Source organism: Rhyacophila brunnea, unplaced genomic scaffold, assembly GCF_057557595.1.
Source record: "Rhyacophila brunnea isolate RB1 unplaced genomic scaffold, BYU_Rbru_1.0 scaffold_23, whole genome shotgun sequence".
In the NCBI taxonomy this organism is placed as follows: domain Eukaryota; kingdom Metazoa; phylum Arthropoda; class Insecta; order Trichoptera; family Rhyacophilidae; genus Rhyacophila; species Rhyacophila brunnea.
Genome location: NW_028232893.1, coordinates 18,516,190 through 18,528,222, shown reverse-complemented (window position 1 = coordinate 18,528,222; position 12,033 = coordinate 18,516,190). Strand labels below are relative to the sequence as shown.

Genomic DNA, 12,033 nt, shown 5'->3' with positions numbered 1-12,033 from the left:
CAGTGATTTTAAAGAAGATAAAGTTGTAATAAAGTGGCCGCGATTGTTCGCGAGACTACGCCGGCGCCATCTATGTGCATACAACCGAACCGCTGAACATTTTAACACTACTAAAATTTAATCGTAAATAGCTTCAATGAATAATAGAATCGTGATGCCACAGTACACGGTAAGTTTATAACAAGCGTTAATAATTGTATATTCGAAAATATAATATTATTCATTATATGATTCTCCATTATAATATAATAGTACACAATAATTATAGTCACGGAATCGTAAGACTCCATTGTCCATTTTTTTTATTCTTCAGTTTGAAACTAAACCAAATTAATTAATTAATTATCAATATAATGCGCAAACATAACAACATTGAACGCAGTTGCGCAACAAAGAGAGTTACATCTTTTATGTTAATTCTATAGTCATCTTGAAATAACGATAATTACATAATCAGTTTTTACAAAAGACCAAGAAAATTTTATGGGGAGGGGGTTACACCGCAATTAAAATTCAACAAATAAGACATATGTATCAAGTATATTCTACTACCCTCAATGAATTGGTAATGTAATATAAATATTGTCAAGGGTGATGTCTTATTAATTGAATTTTAGCTACGACTCAACTTAATTAAAAATGTTGGTTGTGTTTTGAAAAAAATTTCATGACAATTATAGTAATACACAGAGTATGTGGCCACTGCAAGATGATTTAAATTAACATTTAGAAAAAGACCTCTTCTCTCTGCCGACGCGTGCGCTACAATCACATAAAGGAACATGACTTTCAATTATTATTATTTAATATTAAAATCCAAATAAAAACAAAGAAAATTGAACTAACGATTGCATTCAACGGATGAAGGACGTCACCGAAAACAAAACGATTGTTTATACCCTTCATCGATTACTTAGTAATCTATAAAAATGAAATATGTATACTTTTGACATCCTTCTCCTTGCAAACAAATTTAATATAAACTAAAAAATGGACCTGCCATATTGTATATTGTTTACGATCCAATTGTCCCAACTACTTCCCAGATGTCAAATGATAGTAAAAATACATAATTATAATCGAGAAGAAAATAAACTATTGTATCTTGTTGCTAAAATATGGTATCATTACAGGAAATGTAGGATAGTGGCACCCCGTACCGTAAAATATTAACAACGGTATCTATTCATTTTCAATTTTAGTTGCAAGTGTAAGGTACCACTTAAACCTCTCTGACACTATTTTTATATTGTAGACAATTATTATTAGTATAGATAGTATGTAAAATAATACTAGATAAAATTTTTCAAGTACAACAAGATATGTCTCGTCTTCAGCGAAATTGTTCAAAACTCCTTAAAAAATGTCTTAATACTGTCCGATTTCGGTAAATCAATTGTATTATTTTATAAAAACTGTACCGTTAAAAATTACGCACAAAAATTTATTTTTAAATAAAACATGATTACAGCTGTGTAAGATTTAAAATTGTATAGGTATATCTAAGACACAATTTAAAAAAAAAACTAACTTGTGAAATCATAATAAATTTACGGGAGAAATCAATTTTTTCTTTCTTACAAAATGACAACCATTTAATGAGAATATTTTAATTATTTTTATCCCCTTTAAAAATATTTCAATTCCAAAAATTGTAAATTTTTAACTGTATTAATTTACCGTGTATACATTTATAATAGTTTCAATACAATAATTGTTAAATATTATATTATTTCTAATATTCAATTTGTTACTCTAAAATAAATAATTTAACAGTTAACCGCGTATTTTCACGCAGACCTTAAGATGATATTCAATTCTAAAATCATTAAAACAATACAGTACTTATACAATATAATTTATTTTGACTTTAGTCGGCCGTGAATGTAAAAACTACCAGAAAATTACCGAATTTCAACTGCAAAAAAAAAATGTTAGTGAATGTCTTTTAAGTATATCACAATACGTATGTAAATGTATTTTGTGCAAGGGAATTTTAACATGCCACAGTTTTAAAACCAGTGATTCAACAATCCAAACATATATTAGACTATTAATATTGTATGTATGTAATTAATAAAACATAACAATATACAGTTGGTGTTGATAAAAATACAACAATTGACCAATACTGTTGATCAACTATGTATGTATTAAAAAATACAGTTTGTTTTATTAAACTCACAATATTAGTGGTCTGTAAAATATGACACGATTTCACAAGATGGCTTTCCCGCTTTAAATATAATTTGAATTCATTTGACATCCGAAAGATAAAGACGCAGAGAAAGAAACATTAGGTACCAGAGTGAAAACGGCGAGACTTCTCTGTTTGGCTAATACTATGTGACCCTTTACACACCACACAATTAATCTATACTTAGAATCCATCGGCCTAACTTTGACCCATAATGGTTTCTCTTTATTTATACGCATAGCATGTAATAATATACTAAAGTGATACGATAGAAATGTATAGTAGTTGTTTCACATTTTTCACTTAGCTATCTCTTTCCAGTCAATACAACAGCATAGTTCTTAAAGCACGTCACGTAACTTCATGAGATATTCAACGTATCATTAATTCAAATATATTATGTAAGATAAAATGCTTTGTCCTTAACTGTAGATAAAGAGAGAACCATGTTAGATAAAGACACCACCGAAGAAAGATAAACAGATTCACAGTAATGGAAGTACGGACGAGAGTATACGTCTGCAAGAGAAGCCTCGCCAGTTCGATTCTAATAGAACGGTGGCAACCCAAAACATTGAGGGGAACCCCACGGACAAATTAATAATGGATTTGAGAGTGTTTAGACGGGGACATAGTGTCCCTTGGGCTTGTAGAAGAGTTGGCCGGAGACGAGACGGCGGAACAACTCCCGCCTGAGCAGTCTCCTCTCCTTCTTCACCTTCTGGAGGACACCCTTGTTCTCCTGGGCGCGCCTTGACAGGTAGGGTAGGACCTCGTGCACCGGGCCGTAGGGGATGTATTTGTACGCGGAGTAACCGGCTTGGCCTGGAAACAAGAAAACATATGACTTGAAACAATAAAATTGCAAATTGATAATTATTCGAAAAATATAAATCTAGGTTGGGTCGGCTGTTTTAGTATGTAATATTATATTATTATAATAATATTGAAATGAAGCAAGGACTTACCTAGGGGGAAAGTGATGTAGTCACACATTCCCAGGAGTTGTCCGAAGCAGATGACCTTGTCCTCGGGTGAGATGCCGATCTCCTTCATCTTCTCAATAGCGAAACGGACTGTGTCTTCATTGTGGGATGCCACCATGATGCCAATGCGCTTCTCTTGGCCATGATCCTTGAATACCTGTCATTAAAAAACATATCAAATTAGTATTCTGTATTTTCCTTCACCACGTCTCTACACCCGTTTACCGTGGCGTATCAAACGTTAAACACCTTTCAAAGATGTGCAGAGTGTCCCAGGACCAACTTCCCAAGATCTTGGTTGATGTGCACAAGGGTGTGCATGATTCCTATTTTGGTAAGTATAATATATTATGGTCAATCGACAGGTTCACTTTAAAATATATTTAATTTAAATTTAGAATACATAGATAGAAATTGTAGATTTTTGAATATTAATACAAGTCTACGAGCTTAGAATGTGACCAGGAGAATCTCACTATTGGATAATCAATTTTTATCTAAAACTACACCTGGCCACAAAGGCAACAAAGGACATTAGTGAAATCATTGCTGACTCAAGAGAAAGCCGAAACATTCATGACTGGTCCTACCTTTTCCGCCCCTCCCATTGTTTATGGATGACCTGTCATTGACTGTCATTGTTCTATAGAGTGCTCATACTGACGCGTCTGTGGTGTTCATTTGTCAGAGTATTTCTTAGTTTTAGATTTTTTTCAGATTATTTTAACATATCTTAGAGACCTTGGAGTTCCTCTGACTTAGTGGTTATTACAAATCGATATTTCCAGCTATCTTGACACAGGGAATGGTTTGATTTGGATAGATGAGTTACATGATAAATAATACACTAGCATTAACACACCTTCCACAAATGTAATGCATAGATCAATTCTACATATTTTTTGGAAAGCGATATTACCACCGGTTTTTGTGTGAAGGACTAGTCTGACTTTGACAACTGATGAATAACAAGAATGTATACTATTTATAAATAACACTGATAGTTAATATATTTGCTTTGAGAATTTTTCATAATTCAATTTGAAACGAGAAAGGCAGAATCAATATGTCAAGCAATCTGGGATCTGATTTTGACAGCTGAACAGTGGACCACTCGTTGCTTGTGGAAAAAGATATGCTCAGGCTTTATTAATGGATGTCGCTGGTCAAATACATCACAAAAACACTCAGGCTTGAGAGATTCACATATGATGTGACCTCACTGAGAATCAAAGCCAGAACCCCTGGTGTCAGAAGACAGTGCCTTACGCATCGGACCACAAGGGCCGCCAAATAATAAAGAACAAAAGAGGCACATTTCAATATGACATAATAGGCACATGAAAGTTGTGTACATATTATGGTAGATGCACACTTACAAACGTTTCACATTTTAGAACTTCCGTTATTTAATATTAACAATTCATTCGCTCATTAGCGGCAGGGTATCGAGGATGGTCATAATTCTGTTCTTGTTCCTCTTCTTCAAGCTAAATTCAGCGTCATGTAAAGCCGCTGAATACTATCCAAAGAGTGTATACAGCGGAATGCTGGCATGACCCCCACGTCGCAAGAAGACTGGCGAGCGACAGGGATTCTTAGAGGCGCCATGTGGTGACTATATGCTCCAAATAAGAGGCGGACATGGTCAAAGAAGAAAAAGTACATATAAGAATTTGTCATGAGCAGGCATTGCTTTTTTTACCCATGATCAACATGCTACTGCTGTCTAAATTATGACTATGTTTTCATATTGTTTTTAGTTTATACAGACCTTAATGCGTCGCAGGCATTCTGTAAGACAGGTGTGGTAGGACTCGGTGGTTGCTTCGTAGTTTGGACAGATGGGATCTTCGTAGCCTAAAGCTGCGGCACGTGCCCTTTCCTGGAAGTAATACAAAACCATTACTTAGTAACAGGTGTTATCATGATACGAATGACAGTGTATTCGAGAAATAATTTAAACTCATAAGGTTATTTTTTAGATTTTTTTTTGTATTGAATGTATTTTCATTAAATTTGAATGGTTTCAAAGTTGATTATCTCTTTCAATTGCTTTTTCTAATTATGTACAGAAATAAAATATTCTATTTGTAATCCTAAATATAATGTTCTTAACGACTTTTGGGATTATGTATCTCAAAATGGTGGAATATGGAGGTAACTGACTTAATTATAATATTATGTATAGTAAATTTAATCAAATAGTAAAGTTGTACAATTATATTGATTTGATGGTAATTCATTAATTATACATAGTCTGATAGCTTTTTAAAGAATTTGATAACTTTCATAAGATCATAATCTCATCAGTGAGCAGTCTCAAGATAGAGATTGTTTTAAGGTTAACTAACCTTCATAGCGGAGACGGCATTTAAAGAAGAAGACTTAGCAATGTTGTTTTGGCGATATAGACTCTCCGCACATTACGACAGCTAGATGTTACCACGAATCGCAAGAAGTCAAAAGTTTGTAGTATCACACACTCATTGGTCTGACGGCGGAGGAATGCATGAGGTATTCAGGGTTTATCAAACCACACGTTGTTTCTATGTACAAGTACCATGATCTGTGGTCGGCTATACTTCGCAGGTCCAAAAGTCTTGCGTATCTGGGATGTTATCACACCTGATATATTCATATCCGAACCATCTTTGTATTGAACATCAAACATGTATGTTCCTGCGCTTTGTAGTCACCTAGCTGTTGTAATATGTGGAGTCATATATATCATGATTACCACAACGGAGTATATAAGTCCACAGTATGGAGTTACCTAAAAAGTCCTTTTCCACATATTGATTCAAACCCACAACTCACAAATCAGAATCTGAAAGCGCCATCTTCAAGTCCAGGGTTTCCCAAACTTTTTCTGCAATCGAACACTTCACAAACCCGGAAACTTTAACGGAACACTTAGTTTATTTTGTAGGTTATTTATTAGCGCAGCTAACCGTTCTGCCAATTTTGGTAACTGTCGTTAAACTGACAATACTTGTCAGCCGGTCAGTTAGAAACAATATACCCCCTCTTTCATCAAAAAATGGTCCTCCGCCTGTACATCCCGAAGCGGGCCCCCAGGCTAGGACCTTTGGCGGGCCCCCTACTTATCGCTAAGGTTAAAGGCAATGTGACGATCTACAATTGCATATTCCAAATGGTGTTCGAGGTAAAATTAAAGGTTTTTTTAATACACCCACTTTTATGTTGATATGCACAATTATGGACATGTCAAATATCGACAATAATCAAAAATTGTAAGCATGGCAAAATCACATATCATTAAATGTTAGTATGCTTGAAGTGAAACAGCGCCGTAGGCGACATTTTTTTACTATTAGTGCATGTTTGTGATGTGTGATCTCACTTGGCTGGTCGATCTCTCACGCCGGACCCCAGTAAGCCGAGGCCCCCAGTCTAGAGGACTGTCAGTCCCCCCCCCCATGTGGGAGCCATGACCTATCTAGATACTTGATGTCATAAACATCAGTGGAGATTGATCATCACTCGCCTTTCAATATGAAGTAGATGCTTTAATTATTTTAATTTTACTTCTACTTAGTAGAAGATCTTTAAATGTGTTGCAGTGTATAAAACCTTTCCAATAAGTCGCGGAACACTGGTTTGGGAAACCCTGTTCTAGTCTATGGTCAGTGGGTTAACATAGTAACATTTTAACAATGTCAGTCGTCTTATCAAAACAGGTTAAAATGTCAAATAGAACAGTGGTTACCAGTTCAATATAGGCCCCCCGCACCAGCTTGGCGCCGAAATAGAATCCCTGTCTGTCAGCCTGCTCCAAGTCGGTTGTGAGTTCCGTGAAGGACTCCTTCAGGTAGGTCTGGTACGTGTTGAATACCACCGCCTTCTCTTTGTTGTACTTGCGCATCATCTCAAGGGTGATACGAGAGATGGCAGGCTGGAAGTATGTGTGCTCCGCATCCACCATCACGCGCACGTCCATCTCATGGGCCGCCTGAAACCAACAATTGATTATAATAACTAAAACTATACAACGTAGTACATTATTCACAACTCTCGTTGACAAAAATATTCCGGATAGGTAAGCTAATATATTTGGCAGGAAAAGATGCTAGAGTTAAAAAAATACTACAGCTAATTACAGGAAAATGATAGATCTTTTTTTCAGGTCTTCTAGTGAAAAACAGAGTTATTTTATTTCGAATAAAAATACTGATTACATTAAACACATATCGTCGTTGAAACTAGAAAAATGTGTAACTCCGTTTTAATCGAAAATTGACTTTGAATGCCATCTAGTGGTCGTTGTTAATATCTACCCGTCTTGCAAATGACTACTTACAACATCAAGTGAGTGCCCTGAGTCACTAATTCCCGCCATCACAAATCTAATACAGTCCATTTATTTATCCATCAATATTATTTATATTTTATGTTTCTGTACATAAATTATTTAATTTTCTGTAGGGATTCAAAAACCTGCTGAAACAATGTGTTCTGCCAGTGAGCCATTCCTGAGAAAGACGCACAGCACCTCCACCCCAAGGCCTGTCTGTCATAGTTCACATTGGGACCGGTGAATAATCGTTAGTCGGAAGCGAGCCCCTCGCCGGGTTGCGGTCTATTTTAATTTTCGAATCATGATCACCAATGTGTGGTACGCGTACCCCCTGGGGTACGGCAAGAGTTTGGTGTGGGTACACGCTGCACCGGGCTTTGGCTGTGCCTGATGCAACAAGCATTGACACGACATCAATACAACATCCATGCTAGAAGGTTTATCGCATACGGAAGAAGAGCAATTATTGTTGGAATTAGCTTCAAACGGATTCTTGAAAAATAAATATAAGGAGTGTACTTTAACATTATTCTGGTTGCAAATGAAACACGTGTATGCAGTTTTAACAGAGAAAGTCCTGAAATACATCTTGCCTTTTCCAACTTCATATCTATGTGAAGTTGCTTTTTCAGCATTTGTAGACATTAAGTCAAAAAAAAGAACAGGCTTTTGGATGTGGAACCGCATCTCAGATTAAAATTAACAACCAAATTATGATCTGTCTCAACATAAACAATTTCATCCTTCTCATTGATTATAATGAATGTTATTTATAATATAACTTTAATTTATATTTTATTATGAATGATTTTTTTTCCGTTTATTATTAATATGTTTATGTACTTACTAAGAAAGGAAAAAATAAGTATATTTTGATTGTTATTAAAGTATATTACGCAATTTTTTTTTGTCACGAGGGTACTCAGTGTTAGGAAAATTGTAGAACGGGTACACAGGTAAATAAATAACAGTGGTTAGTTCACAAAATCTTCACCTGCACAACAGTGTTAAGCCTCCTGATCATGTTTCTGAACATCTCCTCCTCTTTGGGCGGGAGTCGGCTGATGAGCCTCCGCATCTGGCCTGTGCGGGGGTCGGGAACTCGGAACGTCTCCGACAGACCGAAGTTCTCATCCATGATGCCAGACCAAGGGAACAGATGGAGAATACTGCAATCAGAAACATTGCGATAGTGATATTAGTGAGGTTAGAATGAATATAGTTTACAAATCAATGGGTTAAGCCTAGTCCAAACGAATATACATCGGTTCGGTGAACATTGAACATTAAATTTTAGTACATTTGGAATTCCATACAGATGGAAAACATTGTTTAGACATTTTTGGTTTGGACTAGGTTTTAAGTGCACAGATTTGTATATTGTCCAGTTGTATATGTTTTGAGAAAATCGAATCTTTTCTAATAGGTATGTATGTCTCTGAGGTGTTTTCAAATTATCTAGATATGTTCAATAAAGAATGTAACATGAATCGATTGAAAATCTAAGGCAAAATAGACATAATATGAGGCGTCGATTTCCAAATGTTGTTAAGTTTACAATTCCAGATATGTGGTAAACAATATACTTTTGTGTTTCAAGCATAAATGGTTGGCTTAAATTCGACGTTAGTTTGTTTTAGCAATCATTTTGTATTTTAAAACCAGAACAAATGATTTTTGAATGTTCTTTCAGTAAATCCATAGTACCCCTCCTGCATGTACGGCATGTAGCGCTGTCTTGATGAAATCACATATTCGTCAGATCAATACCTTGCAATTGAGGCCAAAAGAAATTTCAGATCGGTCACCATTAATGGTTGGTGCAGCACTCATCGTCAAACTATTCTCCTACTGTGCAAAGAGCCTAGTGCGCGACGGTAAGGGGAAACTATGCCATAATTTGAAGTACGGGGATTCACAAGTTCTTTTCCTCTCACTTCTGCAACAGGCCATGAGTGATGCAGTAAAAATCGAACAATACGACAAGGGCTTTCACATAGTTAATTTGAAAACAACTTTCACATAATCTGGTTAAGGTAATAATAGAATAATGGTTAATACTTCCCCTTAAAAACCCCAATTAAATCATAAATTGTATTATAACTGAATGCCCACGGTTCGTACAACTTAATTCCTATATGCCTATGGTGCGATCCACCAAAATCCATCCCGCGATTAGCATGTTGGACATGCCTTATTTATATCATTTAAATTAATTGATTCTGCCTAACTATAGATCATAATATAGAATACATACATATTTTTTGTTAGATTTTGATGCGTTATTATGTATTTGAATGAGACAGTGTTTTCTAAAACACCCTATTTGGACGTACAATATTTTTACAGCGTAAAGTTATGAAGCAGACGGGCATTCTGTATTTAATATCTCAATTTCGGTAAAAACTGGACATACAATAATCGTGCACCAACCCAGTTATCTACTGGTGTTCGAGAGAAAATGTTTCATATGAGTGGGTTTGGTCAGTGTCGTTGTGCCGAATTTCTCAGAGTTTAATTTAACCGAGAACCCTGGATGTTAACGAATCAACAAAAGACTGGGATCATTCGAGATTTGACTGTATTGACATACGATTACGACTTCCTAGGCTAATAGAGGTTTTTAAATGAACGAATTACGGTAGTTAATCATCGAATGTAGGATAGCTGTATAGTTTTCGCAATGACTCATAATGCAGGGAAGGGGTGATTCTCCTGTGGCTCAATATCTAAGGTATTGGCGTTATGACTGCCCCAAGATAGAGAGAGGGATTGCAATTTGGTCACCAACCTTGATAGAAGATCTAAAAGAATAAGGTTTTAACCAAAATAGTAATTTCGGATGTCTATAAAACTTCTCATACATAATGACAAATATAATGATTTAGATTCATTTTCCTGGCTGCTTATACCGTGAAACCCTGATTTTACATTCTTGAAGAGACTGACAAAAAAGAACATAAAATAAAAAAAATCATACAAATTCGTTTGGAGCATAATAATATGTCAACGTGTGCTTTCGCATTTTCAAAAATCTTCTGTTTCTCTTGAACCGGCAACGTTTTTTATTGCCAAGATGTTAATTGAACGAAAGAAAACACAACAAAAACTTATGCAATCACATTGTGTAACCTTGGTATTGGGCACTGCAGACATCTCTATAAATAAAAATGCACACATATGCACCTGTAATTCATTCCAATGCATTAAATTAAATGTGTTCAGGTTAAATTAATTTTTAATTTTAATACATCGTTTCAACTAAATTTTGAATATTTCAAATGTAAATTGCGAGAAATAAAAACTTAAAACCGGTAAATGAATGTTTTAAAATGGATTGCAGATACTACACGCAAATAGCTTTAATTCCAAGCACGTAAGATCGAGGTTCCATTAAATATTGTATATCTCATTGTAACAATTTTTACAGTTGAGTACAGAAATTCGACCCTAACTATTGTGTGAATTTTTTTTCGGTCTCACGTTTTTTACTTTTTACTCTGTCTCAACTAATCATAAACAAGACAGGTAACATAAGTAAAGTTGATAGGATCAATGTGGCTATAAAAGAATACGTGGGTATAATATAATTATATTATATGCATGTGCTACTTAATTTCGATAAGGACAACCACAAAATTATCAAACAATGAATATGGTTTTAATGTGAGAATTAGTGGTTTAGGCAGAATTTCAAAAATCGTTACAAATATAAAAGATATGAGTTGAATTGAACATACTGTTGTAATATTTATATTTGTTTTAAATTTTGTGTGTTTTTGCTATTATACAGAATTTTTATTTTGTTGTGTTTCATCAATGATTTGACATTAATTATAATCACACATCAAAACTAAAGAAAATTGAGCCTACTTTTACAAAAATCTAATACAATTAATATCTATACTAAAACACTAAGTTTTAAGCAACGAGTATTCAAAAATACTAAGTGATTTTTACACAAAAGAAAGATGACATATTACATTAATGAGCACTTATAATTTGAAGTAGTACATATAATAATATGAATATTTCCTAACACTACACTGTTTCAATCTATGTACATAATAGTTATCCAAACTTTAAAGCAAGTTTTAAATGTATGTTATGCACTACACATTGGTATAGTTTATTTCTTTTAAAACGTATCGGATATACATTTATAGATCAAGCAAAATATAGTATAAAAATAGTTGTAAATTAGTAAAACCTTTCAGTTAACCGCAGGACTTCCGTTTGAAGGTCGTAAATAAAGAATTTCTACTGGGTTGGGGGTCTAAATCACCTGTAGGAAAGTTATATTGCGTCATCTTTCCTTGCCGAAATGTTAGCTTGATTCATAAATGCATTTTTGTATTGATACTATATAACGGAATGTGTATGAACAAATTTCTCCTAAATGATTTATCTTCTAAACTGCCAAAATGAAAATAAAATTATATTATCCATTGCAAAAATTAAAACTTGATGTAGGTATTATGAATTATTGCAATGTACAAAACTAAAAACAATGTTATGTATCTACGATG

The 12,033-nt window shown here is 34.5% G+C and overlaps 1 protein-coding gene across 1 annotated transcript in view; it reads right to left on the bottom strand.

Moving 5' to 3' along the window:
- Window positions 1–2,681: 2,681 nt before the first annotated feature.
- Window positions 2,682–12,033, bottom strand: part of slgA (proline dehydrogenase slgA) — an 87,281-nt gene continuing 77,929 nt past the window's right edge. The window contains exons 7-11 of the mRNA XM_085950153.1: window positions 8,499–8,673; window positions 6,917–7,159; window positions 4,958–5,068; window positions 3,166–3,340; window positions 2,682–3,022 (exon numbers count right to left, since the gene is read on the bottom strand). Of these exons, the coding sequence (XP_085806279.1) occupies window positions 2,817–3,022; window positions 3,166–3,340; window positions 4,958–5,068; window positions 6,917–7,159; window positions 8,499–8,673 (910 nt within the window). The 3' untranslated portion in view covers window positions 2,682–2,816. The remainder of the gene's footprint in view (window positions 3,023–3,165; window positions 3,341–4,957; window positions 5,069–6,916; window positions 7,160–8,498; window positions 8,674–12,033) is intronic.